We start from the raw sequence: 22,116 nt of genomic DNA, 5'->3' as shown, positions 1-22,116 counted from the left end.
ACTGCTTTCAGGTGTAAGACCTGCCAACCAGGTAAGGTATAATGAGGGAGAGGGGAACACAACGTATTGTGTGAAGCGTGGCAAAGAGTAATTCTTCATTGCCAGAAGAAGGATCTTGGGGGATCCTGGGAGGCCGGACGAAGGTGCAGAGAATGGCATAGACATGTAATCCCCTGCAGTAAAAGGTTTTCCTCGCCGGCTTTCGCAGAATCAGGGGCAGTGTCAGCAGATTTTGAAAGTGACAGATCTTTCTAGATCTCTCCAAATCAAGCTCCTTACCATCTCTGCCCCGTTCGAATTTGTCGACCGTCTTTAAATGCCGTCCAATGTACGGGTAGAGCTCCCGGTCCCGTGGGTCATTTTTTAGTATGAGCCAATAAAATGCGAGGTGATCGCCATGCCAGGACCAGAGTGTTAGGGACGCCACTTTATATAGTTTGGTGCAGGAGCCTGAAAATTCAATATCAGCTAGATCTTGGATACTAGAAGACTATTGACGGGTGAGTTCATTAGAATGAGCTCTTTTACGGATAAAGGATGACCACGGCTAAGCCAAAGTAATATAACGAATCTCAGGGGTATTTTGATGAACACATGATATTGAAACAAATGATAGTACAGAAACCTCTCAAGCGGGCCCGACGTGAGGGTCCAACGAAACCCAAGAGGAATGTGATCTTACAGGCGATATTTGGAACCCCCGATCACTTTGATCAGACCTTTCTGGATCGATAACAAAAGCAGCAGTATTGTCGGGGTGCTTCCCACCCCAGCGTGAGTCGATGTGAAGATCATCATGTAATTGTTCCACGTCTTCAATAACCGATGGATTGGTGCGGATCACAACAAGGAGACTGTTAAGGACCGTGAACTCTAGCATCAACTTGATACTGTAGGCCACGGGCTTAAAGGTAGTCTGCACGTCAAAGTGGTTGGTATACTCTGTCGTCAGGAGAGCTGCATCCAACAGAACTGCGAGAACGTTGACAATAATGAGGTTGACAACAACCCTCTGACCGCGACGGCCCTTCATCACCAAAACGAGCCGCAGGCTGGTCATAGTTTCCCAGATGTACAAACCACTGATGATGATCTCTTGCGCGGCGAATCCAGCCAATTGAATACGCTCGTATATATCAAACGGACCGACAAAGCTTTCGACATCAAGATTGATGCCAAGAAAGAGAACAGTGGTCGGAATATGCAAAGCACAAAAGTTGAAGATGATCATGCCCAGCACCCAGCGGGAGTAACAATCATAGTTCGTGACCAGATGCAGTCGTGAGTACAACACCACAGACTGGCCAGTGACCATGGCATACCAGCCGATACAGATCAAAACACACATAGGGAAATTGGGGGCGAGAGCGAAGTAGCGAAGGAATGTCGAAAGAGCGTGAAGAAGAATTCCCAAGGTAGCGATCACCATACTCCAGAAGTAAAGGCCGCGACGGCGTTGGAAGGTGTTAAAAATGGAAACCAGGATTTGGAGGACGTTCCAACATGCTAGGGCGAAAAGGCCTGCAATTACCATTGCAATTGTCCGAGACACCTCGACTGGTCCCGTTTCGCCTGTCATATTTGTTTCGTCCGTCATATGGGTGAATGGGCAAGATCGAGCCAGCGATGAGCATAGAAAGATGCTCGAGTTGAAATTGCTCGAATTGATGAGCTACGTTGTGGGCCGAAGCCGTTCATAGGAAAATGGGCAGGGAGTTGAACTTGGACTGAATCGTCCAATTTTTGAGAAGAATGGAGACAGGGGCCGGGGAGAATGGGGGATCCGGTCGATCGGGGTTTGGTGGTTTGAGGCTAAACCCCAAATGGAGGCCCCGGGGGGTTGATTAGTTCATTTAAAGTTGAGCCACTGAGGCACTGACTCCACTCGGGCAGTTATCGTTGGGCCAGAACAAGTGTTGATATCATTTCGAGGTTGCCAAGGTTTCCAAGATTTGTCTCATCCTTCCACTTCAGCATTTGGCTGCGTTTCATATACAAAGTACTCCAGTGATTGCTGGAAGGCCGCTCTTAAGTGAGCCCGAAAATAGAAACACAATACTACTGACATGGCCACAGAACAGGAACCAAAGGCCGGGAAGTGAGAGATACTGAGACCATGACCAAATCTACCTCTATCGACGATAACCTGCCAGCAGACTCCACTCGCATCTGTGGTACCTATCATGGGCCCGCTGGACTATCCAAGGTGATGACCGTACTTTGTATTGCAAATCGTGAGGAGTTCCATTGGCCAGTACCCTTCCAGCCTCGCCACGTGCGCATTGAAAAATGTTGACAATGTAACGGGTAACCTACGGGTTCGACACGATCTTATCGTAATCCATCTCGTTAATCCCAATATCCCACAATTGCTTTTGTCAAAGTGCAAGGTCAAATACATGGATTTACAAGGTATTATACCATGCAAATCATGTGACTTCGAGTACCATGCATACCATATATTACGTTTAGTCATCATTACCGCTCAGATTGTTGAAATAGCGAGTTTTGTCATTTTAGTTAATGAGTCTTCATCTATGCCATTTGTACCCATACATTGCAATACAGACAGGTTTCTGTCAGCTTTCGCAGTTTCGTTCGCGGCATGTTATAGTTCGGACATTGCATGAGAATATGCTTCGGTGTTTGCGAGCCCTCGTCACAATTACACCAGTCGCTCTCGGCTGCCTTGATTTTGAACAAGAAGTAGCGAAGCCCAATTCGCATTGTATACATCTGGATCAAGATCTCACATTGTAGCTTTGACGTACCGCTCTCTTAGCAGCTGCGGCGGGACGAATTATCGGTTTCCCCGATTCGCCGCTCCCGGTCGCAACTCCCATCTCTGCACCAAGAAGCGCTCAACCTTTGCTTCTTCATCGGCAAATTCTCGACAGCGATTGTATCATCAATTGATGCTGAAATTAGCGACTTGGCGCATCGAGCCCCAAGTTAGCCCAATGAGCTGGCTATCGTTGTATCGTTCCTTGTTGTTCAGGGTGCATGTGGGCCAGTGCATGTAAAAGCAGCTGTCCAGTGTCGGTTGCAACTTACATTTTGACAGTGACACTCTTTGTCGCAATGCCGAGGTCTGCCCGGTTTCCCGGCCCTTCCTCATGACGTGCGCATTCCCCATGGAAATGAGTACTATGTGGTAGAAACCTATCAACTTCATGCGCATCATTGTCATCGATGCGCGTACCTTTGCGACCAGATGAGCTGTGCAAGGAAGGCATTTTCCGGGCTCACGATGTTGTCAAATATTGTACAAATGGAACGGGAGATTCTTCGCCTTCAACAAACATGGTCGACGTTCTGAGAAGCGCCCATGCAGTCCACAACCTAATTGTAGCTGTAGAAATTGGCCTGGTCCTTCGCCTCCCATGTGCAATAATTCGTTAGTCTGCGCCCACTGCCACGAAATCCAATAATAATAATCTCTTCTCTTTTTTTTTGTTAGACGAAACCCATTTATCTACAACACAAGTGAAGGGATCGGATTCCCTTTCGTTGGGCGTGAAGGTCAACATAAAGTGTCCCCCCCCACCCCAAAATTGGTCGTCCGAGTGAACACAACTCCCACAATGGCTACAGAAGCCTTTCAGCGAGGCCGAGATCGGTTCAGACCGAGCAGTGCCAAAAAGCGGGCCGGAGCTGTACGGTCGAAATCCGACGTTGTCGTCTACTCGGATGGCAGACTACCTCCAGTCGCCAGGGGCACTTAGGTGCTGCCATGATCGCGCCCGATGACGACCTGGAGATGATGGATTTCCAACAAATCCATGTGGGACCGCTGGATCGGTGGTCTCTTCATATGGCTGAGCTTATTGGCACATTCTACACCCTCGGCTCAATTTACATACAGCCTGTACGTCAGGGATCAAGCAATAAATAAGTATTTAACATCCTCCACGATCCTTTGTGATAGCATATCAGCCCCGAAGGCAATCCAAAAACTCGGCAACAAATCCGACCTACTATCACATATTACACGCGGTCCCCGAGTCCAAGCCAAGCAAAGGGGATCGCGCTTTATCTCCAATGGATAATTGGACATTGTGACAACCCAAGAAATGACGCAACTCGGCCGGCCATACCTTTCCCACCCACTTTCCACAAGGGAAAAGGCGCTCACCAGCGACAACATCCGCGCTCAGTGGGAACCGGAGTGAAAATCATCCACTAAAAGTGATTATCGGAGGAGGATCGTATGATGTTTCTGTCAACAAAAGAGGGTCTCAATTTGTAGCGCGCTCAAGGAATATTCAGCACCCACACATGTCTGACTTTAAAATGTTAAGCCAAAATAATCCCTTTTTATTCTATATTTTCTACCATATTAGAAAAAAAGAGACCACACTCAAGTTCTCAATCAGCTGTGCCTGTAGTAGTCCGTACTGTAAAAGACCACGTTCCTACAAGATGCAGTACATCGATATGTACTGACGTCACTGAATAATTTAGGTTAAGCACCGAGTTTTCCATGGACTCGGGACGAATTTTAAGGTTATGGCAAAATTCCCTGTCATTCCATCAAGGTATTCATGGATGTTACCATGTTATCGGCACAATGATTATAATATCTATGCCGAGTAAACCCGACCCAAGGTCAAAAGTCTCCGACAAGCTTTGACTTCGGAGGAATTCCACCCCTTGCGCCATCTCAAATTATCTGGCTTAGTGGAGACTTTGCTCGGAGGGCACCCTCTGTGGTTTAGCTTAACATAAAATTCCCAGACGGGTTCCACAGGCCTTCGAGAAGACGGCCGGATGTCTCGGCAATAGCAGTGATTAGGCTCGATGGCCACTAGCCGATCTACACAACGTGCTGCAGAATGATACAGAATAACTTTAATCCATTTGATCATCGTTTGATCCACACCTAGCAGAGACTTCATTGGCACTCTCATGTTGAGAACCGACGGGAAACGGCACAGCTCAGGGACCAGGCTGATAAATCCCAGACATGTAAAACTCGGAAGTTGGAGAAGCGATTTGATTTAAAAGGACTGCCATCTGTCTTGCCCTCTTATCTCACGCTACACTAATTTGTTTTCCTGCAAAATCACGTTCACACACTGTCATAATGAGCGTCACTTTTGAGGTTTTCCGTGGCTCCAAGGAGGGCAAGATCGTGGCCGACAAGACCACCCGCACCTTGCAGCCCAACGAGGTCTACATCGAAACAACACACTCCGGTCTATGCGGCACAGATGAGCACTATCTCTGTTCCGGGATGGCTCTCGGCCATGAGGGTGTTGGTATCGTTCGCCAGCTCGGCCGGGATGTCACCAATGTCCAGGTTGGAGCGCGTGTCGGATACGGATACACACACTACGTGTGTGGAAACTGTGACAAGTGCTTGACGGGTACGAATTCCAACCCCAAGACAAGATCAACAACATGCTAATAGTAACCAGGCTGGGACCAATACTGCGAGAATAAGAAGGAATACGGCTCACACGACCACGATTTGGGCTCGTTTGGCGGCGGCGTCGTTTGGGATGCCGGATGCGTCGTTCCCATCCCGGATGGCTATGACTCCGGCGATGCAGCGCCCTTGATGTGCGCTGGCGCCACCGTCTGGACCTGTTTGACGGAATACGGCGTCAAGCCGACGGACCGCGTGGCCATCATGGGCGTCGGTGGTCTTGGTCACCTGGCTATCAAGCTCGCCTCGGCGATGGGGTGCCACGTCGTTGTTTTGTCCAGCTCGGAGGCGAAGCGTGAGGAGGCCTTCGGGTTCGGGGCGTCCGAGTACCATGTATTCCGCAAGGGCGAGGAACTGAAGGACTTCAAGCCTGTGAATCACCTACTGCTCTGCGGTAGCGCCAACGTCGACTACCCTAGCCTCATCCCGCTTATGGATGTGCACGGCTCAATCTACCCTCTGACTGTCGATTTTGCTCCCTCGCCTGTTCCCCTTCTGTTCATGAATCTTAAGGGTATCCGGATCCAGGGTTCGCTTGTTGCGTCGCGCAAGAGTCTGCGCACATTGGTTGAGTTCGCTGCGGATAAGAAGATTAGCCCGACTACAATGACCTTCCCCTTAACCAAAGATGGTGTCGAGGCTGCTATGCAGACTCTGCGTGATGGAAAGATGCGATACCGCGGTGTTCTGGTTCGGGATTAAACGAGGATGATGACCATCGATAGAAAGGCTTTTAATAGTCCATATGTATTATATTCACATTGTTAGCAAAAAAATATCCATAGAAATTGCAAGTGCAGTTGATGTAACGCATAAACGAAAGTGAGTCAAACCTGTTGTGGCGGCCTTAGGCCGTATAGTTTCTGCCTCAGGCATTAACCCTCATAGGTACATAGATAGTCCGGCTAATACCTAGTCACGTGTTATTGGATCGCCCCGCATAAGACGAACATCGATCTTCGATCTTGTCTACCTTTTCCCTGCAACAACCCCATATGGCCTTGACAATTGCAGTGGCCGGTGCGACTGGTGCCGTAGGAAGAACAATCGTTGAACAGATCCTGAATGAGAACAAATTTTCGGTGGTGGCTCTGACACGAAGGGTATGTTCCAGTAAAGCAAACCCCTCTAATTCCTCAAAGCATACCGGTTGACAATTGAACTAGGGACATATCGAATCACCAGTCAATGACGTACAATATGTACAAATAGACTATGATGATCACTCAACACTTGTGCAACAGCTAGAGCGCCATGCGGTACAGACGGTGATCTGTGCAATTGGCATGTTAGGAGATGACTGTTCACAGGCCCAAATCAGTTTAATCAAGGCTGCCGACGAAGCAAGCACGGTACAAAGGTTCATAACGAGTGAATTTGGCTATTTTACACATAAAGAGTATCGCCTCCCTAGCCCTCGCCCCGGTTATACCCCGGATACTCCTTTTGTACCTAAAGCTTACATACACCGGCAGGAGGCGACATATTGATCCAGGGATTGACTGGTTCTTGGAGGCTGCAAATATTCTCAAGAACAGCAATTTGATCTATACTCGCCCTGTTTGTGGCGCATTCATGGATTTCCTGGGAATGCCACACGCTCGTTCAAATATTGCCCCAATGAACATTGTCGTTGATGTTCTCAATCGACAAGCTTACATTCCTGGGGATGGGAATACCCCTATCACCATGATTTACAGTTATGATGCTGCAACCTTGGTTGCCAAGCTGTTAGAAGTCGATGAATGGTCTGAATTCAGCTTTTGCAATGGGGATGACACTACTTTAAGTGAGGTTTTGAGGATAGCGGAGGAAATCTGCGGTAAGTACTCTTTCCTGGAACAATATGCAGTTTGTTCTAACTATCATATACTATATGAAGGTGAAAAGTTTCAAGTCGAATATCTGAAGGCCGAGGACGTCAAAAAAGGCAATATTCCTATACTAAAGGTTCCCGACGGAAGTGGCATACAGCCAAATGAACTTTTAGACTACAGTGTATTCGGATATCAACTTTACCTTGCAAGGGGCTTTCATTTACCTGACGAAGGGCGAATTGGAAGCAGATTCCCCGGCTTTAAACCGAGGACTGTTCAGGAGTTTTTAGAGTCGACTTGGAGAGCTCATGTATAGTCAAGTCATTTGGGCGCAGGCGTTCTCGAAGCCTCAAACACTTTTAGTCCGCCCTGAATTCTCAGGTTTAAACCTTGTATTCTTAATTCCTAGCAGAGGAAAGTTGATTATTTCAGAGATCTTAGTATTGGCGTCTCTCGACAGTAAAGCGGTGCTCGCCTATTTCTCACCTAGGCGGGGCCTAGCTCCGATCATAAACAAGCCACACACTGCTAACGATGATGAGTAATTATTATCTATAGAACCGTATTGTTACGATATATCTTCATGAGGTTATTCGCAGAAGGATGCCTTGGATAGACTGCGACATCGCCCGTCCATGGGCACTAGGAAGTGTCCACGGCCCGTGGGCCTTTTGGAATTTAACGCCCATCGCCCACCCTTATGCAAAAATAATGCAAAAATTACCCTATTAGGCTATTTTATGTGTATAATTAGTTCTTGGCAGTATCCACCTTGCCAAGAGTGCCCGCATATGTCTTGGCGACGCTAAAAGTGTCTCCACTTTCATGGGCGTTGTCGCAGTCTAGTCACTACTACCGAGGTAGACTTAACGCCGATACTATTCAGGATCTTATAATATACCTATATACATCGAGGTTTGACTTCGAAGAAGCCGAGTATACGTTTCTGAAGGAATTCTTCTCTCGCGATAAGGTCGAGACAGCTAACGAAGAGCAGAATGATAGTCTTTATATATGCGAGTTTGATCCGATTAGCGATAATGAGGAAGATGGGATGATGGTAGAGATCAGTAATAGAGGGGAGACCGAGCAGCCTACTCTATCAACTAGTAACGATGATCAAGGACCAGAGTGTGATACCCCACTACCCATACCTAAGGAAGGGAATACTTAGGTACGTGGATTTGTTAGATCCCGGAAACGTATAAGGCAGGATAACGATGAATAGGAATACTATTAGCTTCAAATTGATAACTGTGTTATTTACAATCTAAGTATATATAGGAAATATAGTATAATAGTAACAGTCGAGGGAGGTTTTAGGCTTGATTTCTGACCGCGGTCAGAAACAGTATAGGCTAAAGTGGCTTTTCACGTATAAGTAATTTCTGATAGCCGTTAGAAATAGTAGTGGTATATTGGAATTAGAGCGGGCTGTAGGAGCTTTTACCCTCTTAAGGTGAAAAGGAAATACAATAAGATATAGGTAAGAAATGCACAATTTATGTAGATACGACTCTTCCTATGTTTGCACTGTTTAGTAACCCGTATGGGTAACCCGCAAACCCGCGCGGGTTACCCAAGCTAACCCGAAACCCATTGCGGGTTATGAAAGTCGACCCGAAACCCGACCCATTTGCGGGTTGGGTTTTTTCGGGTTTGCGGGTTTGCGGGTTTTGGCGCAGTCTACGTTTGAGTCCAACATACCTAATAAATGAGTTCTTGAGGTCAGCACATCTGCGTGCGTCGATAAACAGCCTACTGAGTATCGTCGCAAATAATATTCAGATGAGATATCTAGTGGTAAGTGGAGGGTGATTAATGCTAGTGGTCAAGAGTAGTCAAGAGTGGTCAAGAGTGGTCAAGAAGAGTAGTCAAGAAGAGTGGTTAAGAAGGGTGGTTAAGAAGAGTGGTTAGGAAGCGGTTAAGACCTAAACGAGAGTTGAAGGTTAATCGAGGAACCTTTAGATATATATAAATCTTGGTCATATCCAGCATTTGCTTAACGCATCCGAGCGACTCTCTCATTGAACGATTTAGCAAACAAACCTTAGGGCGGACTATTTTGAGCCCTAGGCGGTCCGGTCCACCTTCTAGCGACGAGAAATGTTAATTGCACCATCTAGGAATATTAGCATTATAAAAACTTCTGGTACACTTTGCCATCAACCCACCCAAAACTGCTGATACTGTCAGAGACCACCAGGACCAAGCAAGGCTTATCCCTATAAATACCTCGTAGACGTCCGCCCTCCAAGTATTTTTTATCTAATGATCATTGCAGGTTGCGTCAGCGAACAAAGTTCAGCGCCTCGGGAAGAGATACCATTCCTTACAAGGCCTTAACTACATTCTTAGCTGACTAAGTGGAAAGGGGCTCCCCACGGATCACGTGCCAGCGGAAAAACACTTTTACCGAGTATGCACCCTCTTTGAGCTTCAATACAAGGGAGTATGACCAACAACATCGCCATAGGGTTTCTCACCTGTATCTTCCTTTATTTACAATAAAGATGAGTGAGAACAGCCCCCCAGACTACAAGGCGCTTTTTCTCAAGGCAGAGGAGGAAAGGAAACGAGCAGAGGAACGCCAAAGGTAGGCAGAGGAGCGGGAGAGACAACAGAGGGAACGCAACCGGCCGACGACTTTTCCAGAGTTCATCCGACTTTGCCACGATCTCCTTTGGAGGCCACTCCGAGCGCAAACACCGTCTCGCTCCACGACAGGGAAAATTCCCGCTCCTATCGGAAAACACTGTCCCCTACGACTACGTCCGTGGACGGACTGAGGATAAACAGCGGAAAATTTACGAATCTGTCTGCCGCTACCTGCAACTAACCGAAGGGGATGCACGAGAGTTATTTACGTCACTAGTTGCGTTGGAAGACCACGGCCGACGATTTGCACGCCGACCGATTAGCAGCGAACAGGACCTCGAGACTTACGAACGACTCGCCGTTGAAGACCACAAGGATTTCTCTATAATCAAAATGCCCAATGCTTCAAATACAGTCTATACTCTCAATTTCATCTTCACCCGCAGCTCCTTGGTAGGTCGGCAAGCTCCCCAGCTAGTCTTATGCCCTGGAACTGAGAGGAATTTACCACTTGTGGGTTCAATATCCCACAAGGCCACAATACCAGCAGTGAAAGTTAAGATAGCTCTCTCGGTAAAGCCATTGTTTGTCGACCCATACAATCCGTCCGCAAAGGGGGCAAGGATGCTTGAATCAGCCACTTGTTTTCCCGTTTCAGGATCAGTCACGAGAAATCGCAGGGGATCATACTGCTCCGGATTTGAGAAGTATCGAGCATCGTGATAATGGGCACCATGGGGCACAATGATATCCTCGCCCTTTGCAACTTTGTATGTACGGGGCTCCGTCAGACCATAGGCAGCTTCTTCTGCCGACTCGGAAAGTGTCACATCAGACGCCAGCTTCTTGAACGAAATTCCCGCCGAATGAAGGCGCACAGTCTCATAGTAACACGCTCGGAATAGAGGGCAAGATGTGAGCACTTTTTCAATATCCAGAGAGAGACGAGGAGGTTCATCGAAGGGGAAACCGGTTTCCTCCCGAGGTGGCCTGGAAGCCACCACATAAGGGGCAATCTCTTTGCGGACTTGATCGAGAAGTGAAGGTTCGGCAAAGAGATGAGTAATTGTCCAAAAAGTGATCTTGGTCGTGTGTTCAATCAGATCATAATACAGAGACAAGTGCCCTGCAGCACTGGCACCTGGAGATAGCTCCAATTTACGGAAAGTCCGCATCCTATCTTTGACCAGTTCAGAGACATCATCAAGGTCACGCAATTCAATGCCAGCGTCAATCCCATCGTCCCAAGCGGTAAAAGCTCGGTGAAAGACCGAAAAGATATGGCGAAGCCGATCACTGGCCGCGTGCCCTGCAGAAGCCGCTGGATGCGGGACCCAGCGAGGAGTGCCGGCAAACAATGTCACAAAGCAATCGTCGAGTCTTCCAAGGTCTTCTGCGAGATTAGGGGAATTCTCCACGAACGCCTCACCCATCAGGAAAGTAGAAGTAACGTGACCAATGAAATTGCTCACGAGTGCAAACAAATTGGCCTCGCAGACTGTCTGGTCCCCATCCTCGGGAAGACATGGCAACTGCCTGCTGCAATTCCTTTTCTTCGCGTTCCGCCAAACTGAGACCTTGTCCAGAACCTTCTATATGGTCAAATAACCACAAATTAGCATACCTCTTGCAGTTGAAATGTCAAGATCATGATACCTTTTGGAGCTATCGCGACTGAATCTTGATATCCAGTATTTTGTTCCGGGTCACGTAGTTCCGTTCGGGAAGGAGGACGAGAGGGCGGTGCTGTCGCTGGCATTGGTGGCGCGTTGTCTTGTTGGGCAAAATCCCATGCTGAGGCGGGGTATGTTAATTTCCAACCCGAATTCGCATAAGGGAGGTGATCTTACAAGAACCTCTGTTGTCATCCCAGTAACCAGTTATCGGCTTTGAGATGTCAGCTCATAGCCAGAAGTTGCTGCGCGCCGCCAAATTTACCTTTAGCTGAGACCCTGTCGGATCTTCGAAGTATGCGTTAATCGCTTTCTGTGAGTCGAGATTGTTTCCCTGTACAGAATAATTTTAGTTACAATACAGTTTATCAGCCCGGTGTCAGTCTCCTACCTTCAAGAAAGCGATGGCTTGCTCGCGTGTCGTGCTTGTAAAACTGATAAAGCTGGTGATAGCTTCCTCGGTCGGCTCGGAGGCCATGTTGTCTGGTTCTGCGCTGAAACCGGAAATGAAGATATCAATGTACAAGCATACCAATACTAACAGCAAATAAAAAGCAAATGAAGGCAGAAGAGTTGGGAAAAAAGAAAGAGAAAGACAAAGACAAAGTGTCGCAACGGAGCTTCCCCACCATATGACGCCAAGCGTCAAGCGTCAAGCGTCATTCCGCTATTTACATCTTTCTTCTCCTTGTGCTTCCCCCTGCCTTAGTTCTTCATTTCTTTGGGCCTAAAATATATAGCTCTTTGGGGTTATTCTCGGCCATTTCTTTCAGTTTTTCACCTTGTTCTGACTTTAACAAGGATAATTTGTCGGTTCAGTTCACGATTCACAATGAATTCAAACATATTTCGAGAACTCATTGTCTCTTTTAAGTGTTTGAATGGCTTACTCTGGACATTTGCAACACCATACTATTTATGGTTGAAACAAAGAAGTGCGTATAATAATGCAATAGCTCCTGGGCCGAGGCGAACGAGTATAAAGGCACTTCTCTCCCCCGCCAGATAATCAATCATTCATCATACATTCTAAACAATACAGCATCCAATATCCAATATCCAACATCCAACATCCAACATTTCACTCTTATCTTTATAAGACCTCTTATCTTATTACTTTTTATAGTTACCACAATGGCCCCGACACGCAACAACGCAAGCAAGACTACCAGCAAGAAGACTGCCAGCAAGAAGACTACCAATATAAGGGTCAACAAGAAGATCGCCAAAGCCCCCCTACCTCCTATCGATCTCAACAAGCTTTTCCCGCCCTGGGGCTCCGAAGAGGCCAAGAACCAGACGGCAAACAAGGAAGCTACTGATATCACCGTGGCCATATACCATGACATCAACGCCTACTGCGAGCTTGAGAGACTTGCGGGAGAGAATGTTTATGGTTGTCTAGAGACGTTCTCCAACCTGCGTACCTTTACGGAAGGGTTTATGGAGCGGGAAATTACCGGCTACATGTCCTGCATGCAATCCTTCGAGGCGGAACATGGTGAGTTCCAATCCGTCACACCTAACAGTAGATTCTTACAGTTCGTTACTGCACTCGGATGGAAGATGTTTGCTATCTGTTCCCATACCGAGTCTTTCCGACGAGGTATCAAAGAAGCCGACGATAGAGCCTGGGGCTGCCTGCTCCAGAAGATTCACGAAAACTTCTTGAGTATTGAACTTTACTCGCACAACCGTACCCTGAAGTGGCGCGACATTCTCTGGATCTACCAGAACTACCCCATTCCAGGCCTGCCCGATATGAAACTTGAAATCGAGACATATATGAACTGGAAAGTCGACCACCCTCACCACACCGTCATCACGCTCGACGGCAAGCTAAAGGAGCCCAGCTACAACGGCCAGTTACAGAAGCACATTAACGAGAGTATCTATGATCCCAAGAAGTGGAGTGGTCAGAAACAGGACCCGACGCTTCGCCACAAGGCCAATGGTACTCCGACAAATGTTGGACGCCAATGTGTTCGATGTGGCAGCCCCGTTTCGTGTGCCTGCCGCTTGGAAACTCGGGCAGGAGAACTGATTGAGCTGAGAGAATACTCCGGGACTGGCACTGGTGTTCGAGCGCTGACTAGATTCCGACGCGGTGATATTCTCGATATATTCATGGGCGAGCTCCTTCCCGATATCGTAGAGAATGTCTATCCTCTGACGCAAAACGACGACAAAAACAATACTACTACTACTACTACTACTACCACTACAGTTAACAGTTTGTGTACAATTTGCCCCCACCAGTTTGGCAACTGGACTCGTTTTATCAGCCACTCGTGCCGGCCCGCAACGCAGTTCATGACTCGTACCATTGGAAACCGAGTTGTGTGCACAGTTGAGGTCATTCGTGATATTCTGCCATTTGAAGAGATCACCGTTGGCTATGGTGATAGGTACTGGACTGCTCTTGACTATGACTGCCTATGCGGGCACTGTGATGGTTCTGGGAGTGAGTAGGTGACTAACCACGTACTTGATTTCCTCTGCTACTTCATTGGCGTTCCCTTTCCGTTTTAGCCTTTTGCTCACTGGCTGAGCAAAGTTGCCCGAGAGCAGCTTAACAGCTCACCTCAAAAAAATGCACCACGCTATTCAGATTCTTTTTATTTTCGCTTGATTTTAATGAACTATCGCTTTTATTATCTACCGCTTGCTCCTAGGAATACCGCTTTAGCTCTAGCGACCTAGAAATCCGTAATATTACTACTAAGAGGCACTTTCAAGCTCTTTATATCCATAGAAACTAGAGAATAGATAATCCACGATGTTAACTTCACCAACATTTTCCTCATAGTATACCACAGCCCTGGGGCTTGTCCACATGTATCTAAGTTTCTCTTGCCAGGTTTCGATAAGATCCAACAAGATCAAAATTCATGCCAGTTCTAGACTATAAATACATAACATTGACCGGCGGGCTCGCGTGATGACTCTGAGGGTCATATTGATGCCAACTTCCTTCTACAGCAACCATCATATACTATGGGATATTAAACGCCAGTGCATACGTAGTATCCACTCCAAAGGTTGCTGCACTTCGCATCGATGGTCGGGTTCCACTTACGGAACTGAGCGAGAGTGATACCACCAGCCTCCTTCTGAATCGCAGGGCAGCTCTCACCATCAGCAACCTTGTGGTATGTCTTGCAGTCCGAGGACAGGTTGGGCATCTGCGGTGTAGGGCCATGGGTGTTGGTAGCACCGGGAATGTGGACACACACGTTATAGTCCAGTTGCAGGTTTGTGCAGTCTGAGGCGCGTAAGAGTTAGTGTTGAGGAAATGGGTTGGAGATATTCTTTGAACGGTTTCTCACATACCAGAGTTAATGGCGGGGTTCCAGTCGATGAACTGTTTGTGGGTGATCTTGTACTCGGCCTGGATGGAGTCGCACTGATCACCGGAAACGACCTTGTGGAACTTATCGCAGTTTTCGGCAATGCCGGACTGTGCGGGGGTCTTGCCACTGTCAGTAGGCGTGGGAGCAGCAGAAGTGGTAGTAGTTGCTCCAGGGACGTGGACGCAGACGTAGTAGTCTCCCCAGATGTTGGTACACTCTGATAATTGTTAGTTAGCTAAGCTAGAGAAGAAAGAAATGTGAATGAAGATGTGGGAACATACTTTCGTTGATGTAGGGGTTCCATTTCAAGAATTGCGAATGGGTGATTCCGGCTGAAGCCTCAATATTATAATAACTGTCCCCGTCCGAAACCTTATAGAACTTATCGCAGTTTTCAGCCAGACCCGGTTGGGTGGGCTTATGGTCACTGGCCGAAGAGGTCGTGGTGGGAGCCTTAGTAGTCTCGGTCGAGCTGGAGGTCGTCACGGCAGTCGTGGTCTCAGCGGCGCTGGAAGTTGCGGTAGTCTTGGTGGGCTTATCATCATTCGCCTCACCAGAGACACAGTACTCAGCGAGACCATCGAATTTGGCGCAGTCCAGATCAGGATTGAGGGACTTAAGCTCCTTGGTTATTATGCCCTAGCTGTCGGCAAAGGTCTCATAAGTGTCTCCAGAATTGGCAGCTATCGTGAAGGTGCAGTCAACACCACGACGAGAAAAGCCATGTCTGATGGAGCGTGCAGAAATCAATCCCGGCAAGAGAGCCAAGGCAAGAACAGACTTTCCGTACATAATGACTATATTGCTGAATTCTAGTAATGATTTTCAGGAACCAAGTCGATCTGAACCAGACTGGGCCATAGCGTCGGATAACTTGTGCATTTATATGCATTTTGAGAGTCTTTCGACACAATTAGCCCCCAACGACATGGTTGACTCCAATTCCTCCATCGTTTCTGGGAGACTTGTCGACCCGCATCCAAAATCACCGGCGCGATAGATATGAGTAGTGCTGTCTCAGTTCAATCTCAATCCATCATGGCAAAGGAAATTGCAGTGGGCTGCATCGTAGGTTGAACTATGCAAATGGGCCCTATTGCAGCTTTGATAGTCCCAAATAGGATGGATGGGGCCGGGTTTACTCGCTTTTCCGCTTACAGACTGTAACGTTGGAAGCACGCCAAGGCCCTAAAAACGCCCGAGGAACCAAGAGTCCCTCGCAAACCCTACACAAGTCAGCCACAGCTCAAAATTCAGCCAAGGCATCAGCCTATCGCAAACCTCGGCCCAGTTCCAAACTGCACTGACCTTCGAACCTGATTTCAAAAACCGCCTTATGCCTAACCGGATCTCCACCTGCACTTCAGTCGTGGTGTCCCGATTGGTGATCCGGCCCGGGAATGGGAAAAGGGGTTGGCAGGACTTTCATTCTTGATGTGAATTGGCCACATTTAAATTACCAGGGCTTGACCCACCTTCCACCCCCGATTGTTCCACCCGCAATCGACCGGTAGTGTATAATCTAGCCCTATGGAACCGTTATTGTTTTTGTGCCCTCGTAAATGCAAAAGATTGTCGGAGACCATGCTCTCAAAGGGCTCAAGGTTCCCTAATTCAATCGCGCCCAACATTAGGACCCCGGTTGGAAGAGCGCTGTGGGACTTAATAAGCCTTTTTACTTGGCATTGAGGAGGGTACTTAACTAGGAAATACAGGTACTAGGGTACTTAATAGTGTAGTTTGCCAATAGACCCTATAGTTAGTTAGTTATACTCCGTACTCGGAAGGCAACTTGCTGTTTGAATAATGTAAAAGTTACTAGCACAAGAAAAATTTGCCCTCACGTAAATTTGCCCTCACGTAAATTTTTCAAGCCGCTACTTGTAATGCCAAGAAAGTGCTAAATTGAAGTGAGGTTGCAGCACTAAGCTTGTTCTAGTACGAAAGTCGACAAGTCGTGGAGTTCCGAGGTGCGTAGGGACCTTAAACAAAGGCCAAGAGCTAGATATATTAAATATCACACGACCCGACGAGGTCCACGGTGAACTCCGGTGTGCAAAGGCCCATGGCTAGGGATGTTAGTGGTGATATTATAGTTCCTATTCTGTATATTGTGTAGAGAATAGTTATTGGTGATGTTATTGATTTATTAGTATTTGGAATATTTACATAATTTATAACTAACATATTTATTATCTAGTATTTCGTCAATTCAGCTCAAATGCGACCCTAAATTGGCCCCATTCCTTGTATTAAAAAAATGTGATATCTCCAATCTCGCTGTGACAGTAATACTTCATACATGTAGAATGCTCTAATACATAGAAATATGAACAAGATCGCATCTAAATCAAGAACGCTCCCACAATCAATACACTAGTAGTCCACCATTTCAGCGAAGAAGCTATATCGGTAATAGCAGCCCCGCTGTGCTTAGCTGGGCAGCTCACAACGGGGTCAATACCCCGGCACTTAGCCGAGGTGATAGCAGCTGCTATGCTCGAGGCAGCCGAAGGAACGATACTGACTTTGCAAGGAGAAGGAGTAGGCGCTGGAGTATCGAGCACGGCGCATTTGTCGCCTTCGAGGTAGCCCGATTGAGCTATGAGAGTTTTCTTGACGTTGAACACTATGGCGGAGATGTCATCGCAATTGTCATCGGCAGTAAGAGCGGTCAAATTGGGCTGACCTGCCCCTTTTTTCGTAGTGAAGCGGATGGAATGGCTCTGGCTCTGGGACGGGCCGCTCAAGTTGAACTCGGGCTTGTCGTCGGAAGTGGTCCCATTCGTCGATGTAGAGCAGTTTGTGTATTCAATTCCCCAGTTAAATTGCCATTCATTCTCGGTGTTTAGACTCTCGGGATGCTGAGTGCTTGGTATGCTACCCTTAAGGTACCACACCGGGTCCGTCGTATTAAGAGGCAACTCACCGTCATCGAAATAGGCGGCCATTGATTGATTCCCCCTTGGGAGATCCACCGGCCACACTCCGTATCTGAGGTATGGATAGAGTCCATCAATCACTCTAGGGTTCTGATACGCGAAGATGACGGGCATAAGCTCCATCGGCTCAAAGGTGCCATTTCGTGGGAAGATCAGATCGACCTCTCCGAAGCCCAAGTCATGCGTATTGGCCGCTCCTAGAGACGCCATAAGGCCGAGGGCGAGAAGTTGCGCCTTGATGTTGAACATCCTGCGAGTTCGGCAATATTGGAGTGGAAAGGTCTGTCGTGAGACAATGGATGACTAGGACAGTCTAAAAGAAAAAGCCGAGATCAATGATATCGATCCCAAGGCTGTCAAGGTCAGGAGAAGAGATCTAAAGACAGGGGAAGTTTTGATGCAGGGCGAAGTACCGAAGTACCCCAAATGTGGTGTAATTTTTCCGGGCACAAACGGGACTACGCGCGCTAGGGAGATTAGAAGGTTTTGTAGTTTGGGGGTGGAAAAGAGGGTCCTTTTTTTTTAAAGTGGGTCATTTCAATACGAAATTATATACGAAATTATATACAAATACACAACTAATCCGTACATTATTACGTATATGTATGTAATAACCCTAGTTTATGTCTATTTTACAATAGGCCAAGCCAGTGCAGTGGATCAAGCCAGTGCTTAGGGGTCTTTTGCCACTCTTGGCGGCCCCTGTATGATTTGTACAAACGCTGCAATTGGGTGTCCTATACTTCATGGCATTCTACGGAGATTATGGTGCATTTCTCTGAAACACCGGATGGATCTAGTTCTTGGACTCGAAGAAAGTATCCGCATGAGTATGTCGTCCGTGATACAATCACACCCGGGGGCCATACCAGATGGGTCTGCGGATCCAGTGCAGCCCTGGAGAGACTTGTACTTTGGGAGTATTCTACAACATATGTCAAGTCTAAGATTGGGGGCGAGAAAATATCGTATATTTATTTGTGCTGCTCCAGCACTGGACATGGTTTTCTCAGAATAAATATACCTTTCGACTTGGGGAGATTCTCGGGACTTTCACCGTTCCCAACAGACACTCATTTCATTTGTTTATACACTCTTTTGGTCAACTTTCTTCACTCTTTTCAACTTTTTTACATTACACTCTTTTCAACCTCCGCAAAGAGGGGTCCAAAGCCATGGCGCCCCTTTTGAATGGCATGGCTGCAGGCATACTGCTATCAGCTGCAGTCGTCTCCGGTCAGGGAAATCCCAGACTGGGTGCCAGTCCAAGCTATCAGGGGTTTAACAACGCCTGCCCCGAGCGATGTATTGTCACGGGACCCAATCCCTCCAATTGGTCGACCTACCACGATATGAAACAGCTCGAAAGGTGTGACCTGCCTCTGTTCTATGGCTTCAATATGTACGATGATGTCGATGATACCAACTCTTATCATCGTATCCTCGCTTGCTCGGCATACGGCAATGACTGGAGAGAAAACTCGCAGGCCCATTTGCGAATTTCTCGCCCTGTGAAGGAGCATAAGGTCAACTATGAGATCGGCTGGTCGTCACATTCAGAAGGCACTGAATCCGAGTACCGCTCCTTGATCAGACAAATGCGTGATTATATTGCCCGCGGACACCTTGATCCCAGCAAGACAGCTATGCTATATTCTCGCTTTGGTGCCACTTCAGCTGGTATCTACATTGGCAACAGTCTACAAAGCAAAGACATTAGCGATGTGGCTCTGGAGTCTCTCATCGACGATTCCCACGATTTCGATGGACGTCGAGACAGCTTGGCTATGCAGCTTTGTGGACCACACTATGACTCTCAACACGTCTTTGGATTTCTGGCTCTGAGAAATGGCACCTTTAGATCCATCCAGTCTGCCTTTGAATCCTGGTCCAATGCCGAGTGCCTTGGCTTCGAACAAAGCACGAACTTCACGACTAGTGCCCACTTTACATCTCCCATGCTGTCTTCCATCAAGTCAAGAAATACAACCACAAGCAGCATGAAAGCCTCTGGTTCACCCCTACCTGCCAAGTCATCTACGCAGCAAGAGGGGAATCTGCTATCTTCCAGGGCGGAGTGCAAAACAGAGAAGGTCCAGGATGGTGATAGCTGCGCCGCAATCGCCTCGAGGTGTGGTATCTCCGGGGCTGACTTCACTAAGTACAACTCCGCAAAAGGCTTCTGCTCGAAGTTAAAGCCTGGTCAGCACGTTTGCTGCTCCTCTGGTACACTTCCCGACTTCAGCCCAAAGCCCAACAAAGACGGATCATGTGCCACAACCACTGTTGGCGATGGCGAAAGTTGTTCAACGATTGCTGCGGCCAATAGTCTTACCGAGAAAGACATCGATGGTTTCAATCAAAAGACTTGGGGATGGACTGGGTGCAAAAATATCTTCAAAGATTCTGTCATATGTGTCAGCAAAGGATCTCCGCCCATGCCGGCTGAGGTTTCTGATGCCCAGTGTGGTCCCCAGGTTCCTGGCACGAAGCCTCCAAAGGATATGAACAAGCTTGCCGATCTCAACCCTTGCCCACTGAATGCTTGCTGCAACACATTTGGCCACGTATGCTCCCCATCTGATTTCCGCCGTTACACTGGGCTCACTAATACTTCCTATAGTGCGGAACCACGGCAGAATTCTGTACTGATACTAACACGGGCGCCCCTGGTACTGCTAAAGCCGGCACCAACGGCTGCATCTCACACTGTGGTATGAAGATCGTGAAAGGAAATGCCCCCAGCGAGTTCCGCAGCATCGGATACTACGAAGGCTATCAGTTCAAACGTGATTGCTTGTATCAAGATGCGTCGCAAGTTGATCATTCAAAATATACTCACTTGCATTTTGGTTTTGCCGATATCTCCTCCGACTACAAAATCAGCATTAACGACAAATCCACCAACTATCAGTTCCTTAACTTTAAGCATATCTCTGGTCCCAAGAGGATTATCAGCTTCGGTGGATGGGACTTCTCTACCCAAGCAGACACATACCAGATTTTACGCCAAGGAACCAACGCGGCTAATCGCAAGAAGCTTGCCACTAACATTGCGAACTTCGTGAACGAAAACAACCTTGACGGTGTCGACATTGACTGGGAGTACCCAAGTGTATGTACTGCCCGATGCGCAATTTCTCCCCGAGGCCGAAAGTGTGATCAGTTACTAACAAAAACCAGGCACCTGATATTCCTGGAACCCCGCCTGGTGACAAGAGCGAAGGAGACAACTATCTCGCTTTCCTTGTGATTCTGAAGAATCTTCTCAAAGACAAGTCTGTTTCAATTGCTGCTCCTGGCTCATACTGGTACCTCAAGGGCTTCCCCATCGCGAAGATCAGTAAGATTGTTGACTACATCGTCTTCATGACTTATGATTTGCACGGACAATGGGATGCAGGTAATCCCAACGCTCAACCAGGTTGCGATGATGGAAGCTGTCTGCGAAGCCATGTCAATATGACGGAGACCCGACAATCTCTTTCCCTAATCACCAAGGCTGGTGTGGACTCGGGCAAGGTAGTTGTCGGCGTCAGCAGCTACGGAAGATCTTTCAAAATGGCCGATGCAGACTGCGATGGACCGCTGTGCAAATTCACCGGAGGCCGGCTGAATTCCAATGCCGATAAGGCAGAGTGCACTGATACCGCAGGCTACATCTCAAATGCGGAGATCAACCAACTCCTCAAGCACAACTCATCCCGCGTCAATAAACATTATATTGACACCCACAGCAACAGCAACATCATGGTCTACGACGACACAAATTGGGTGGCCTACATGAGCCCCGAAATCAGGGCTCAGCGAGCCAAGATGTACGGATCCCTTGGTATGGGCGGCACAGTCAACTGGGCCACCGATTTGGAAGAATTCAACGACGCACCCGAGGGATTCGATAATTGGCCTGGTATTATACTTCAAGCGAAGTCTGGCATCATCACTCCACGAGGCGCTGGTAAACGCAGGGGCAACTGGACTAACAAGGGCTGTGACGACGAGTACTACAGGGAGACTCCCTATTGGTCCCCCATGACCCGCTGGGAAAAGCTTGGCGCCGCCGATGCCTGGAGTGATGTGATTGCGGATTGGAAGGCCTACCGAGACAACTCTGACGAAGACGACATCAAGGATAAGTTCTCGTCCCAGATTTTGTACTACCTTGGCAACTTCGATGGGGCAAAATGCCATAGTATTGAAGCAGACTCCAATTGCGTGCAGACTCGAAGCTGCTCGGAATTCGAGGTTGACAAGAATGACTTAGGGTTTAGGGTTTAGGGTTTAGGGCTTAGGGTTTAGGGT

At 47.8% G+C, this 22,116-nt stretch overlaps 8 protein-coding genes across 8 annotated transcripts; 4 read left to right on the top strand and 4 right to left on the bottom strand.

Annotated features, from left to right (window-relative positions):
* Window positions 1-628: 628 nt before the first annotated feature.
* N7455_011117 (uncharacterized protein) lies at window positions 629-1,597 on the bottom strand (the record flags this gene model as incomplete). The annotated part of the gene is made up of 1 exon (XM_040959827.2): window positions 629-1,597. The coding sequence occupies one exon, from the start codon at window positions 1,595-1,597 to the stop codon at window positions 629-631; it is 969 nt and encodes a 322-aa protein (XP_040809758.2).
* A 3,489-nt stretch (window positions 1,598-5,086) lies between these two features.
* Window positions 5,087-6,133, top strand: N7455_011116 (NAD(P)-dependent alcohol dehydrogenase; the record flags this gene model as incomplete). The annotated part of the gene is made up of 2 exons (XM_040962480.2): window positions 5,087-5,369; window positions 5,421-6,133. 2 exons carry the CDS (start codon window positions 5,087-5,089, stop codon window positions 6,131-6,133), a joined length of 996 nt encoding a protein of 331 aa, XP_040807075.1.
* A 288-nt stretch (window positions 6,134-6,421) lies between these two features.
* Window positions 6,422-7,564, top strand: N7455_011115 (uncharacterized protein; the record flags this gene model as incomplete). The annotated part of the gene is made up of 3 exons (XM_065606593.1): window positions 6,422-6,534; window positions 6,598-6,830; window positions 6,907-7,564. The coding sequence occupies exons 1-3, from the start codon at window positions 6,427-6,429 to the stop codon at window positions 7,562-7,564; spliced, it is 999 nt and encodes a 332-aa protein (XP_065459759.1). The 5' UTR covers window positions 6,422-6,426.
* A 2,698-nt stretch (window positions 7,565-10,262) lies between these two features.
* Window positions 10,263-11,997, bottom strand: N7455_011114 (uncharacterized protein; the record flags this gene model as incomplete). The annotated part of the gene is made up of 3 exons (XM_065606592.1): window positions 10,263-11,438; window positions 11,785-11,853; window positions 11,911-11,997. 3 exons carry the CDS (start codon window positions 11,995-11,997, stop codon window positions 10,263-10,265), a joined length of 1,332 nt encoding a protein of 443 aa, XP_065459758.1.
* A 656-nt stretch (window positions 11,998-12,653) lies between these two features.
* N7455_011113 (SET domain-containing protein) lies at window positions 12,654-13,991 on the top strand (the record flags this gene model as incomplete). Its single annotated transcript, XM_040962605.2, has 1 exon — window positions 12,654-13,991. The coding sequence occupies one exon, from the start codon at window positions 12,654-12,656 to the stop codon at window positions 13,989-13,991; it is 1,338 nt and encodes a 445-aa protein (XP_040806953.2).
* Window positions 13,992-14,524: 533 nt separating this feature from the next.
* On the bottom strand, window positions 14,525-15,511 carry N7455_011112 (LysM peptidoglycan-binding domain-containing protein; the record flags this gene model as incomplete). The annotated part of the gene is made up of 3 exons (XM_040962604.2): window positions 14,525-14,784; window positions 14,853-15,089; window positions 15,154-15,511. Coding segments are annotated over 3 exons (855 nt in total), but the record flags the coding sequence as incomplete, so codon positions are not given.
* A 1,706-nt stretch (window positions 15,512-17,217) lies between these two features.
* Window positions 17,218-18,063, bottom strand: N7455_011111 (uncharacterized protein; the record flags this gene model as incomplete). Its single annotated transcript, XM_040962606.1, has 1 exon — window positions 17,218-18,063. One exon carries the CDS (start codon window positions 18,061-18,063, stop codon window positions 17,218-17,220), a length of 846 nt encoding a protein of 281 aa, XP_040806950.1.
* A 926-nt stretch (window positions 18,064-18,989) lies between these two features.
* Window positions 18,990-22,092, top strand: N7455_011110 (Peptidoglycan-binding Lysin subgroup; the record flags this gene model as incomplete). The annotated part of the gene is made up of 3 exons (XM_040962608.2): window positions 18,990-20,381; window positions 20,438-20,929; window positions 20,998-22,092. The coding sequence occupies 3 exons, from the start codon at window positions 18,990-18,992 to the stop codon at window positions 22,090-22,092; spliced, it is 2,979 nt and encodes a 992-aa protein (XP_040806948.2).
* Between the last annotated feature and the right edge of the window lie 24 nt (window positions 22,093-22,116).

Source organism: Penicillium solitum (genome assembly GCF_028829755.1).
Source record: "Penicillium solitum strain IBT 25940 chromosome Unknown utg000009l_segment0_segment0, whole genome shotgun sequence".
In the NCBI taxonomy this organism is placed as follows: Eukaryota; Fungi; Ascomycota; class Eurotiomycetes; order Eurotiales; family Aspergillaceae; genus Penicillium; species Penicillium solitum.
Note: the sequence above shows the minus strand (reverse complement) of the source record. Positions and strands in the feature narration are given on the sequence as shown.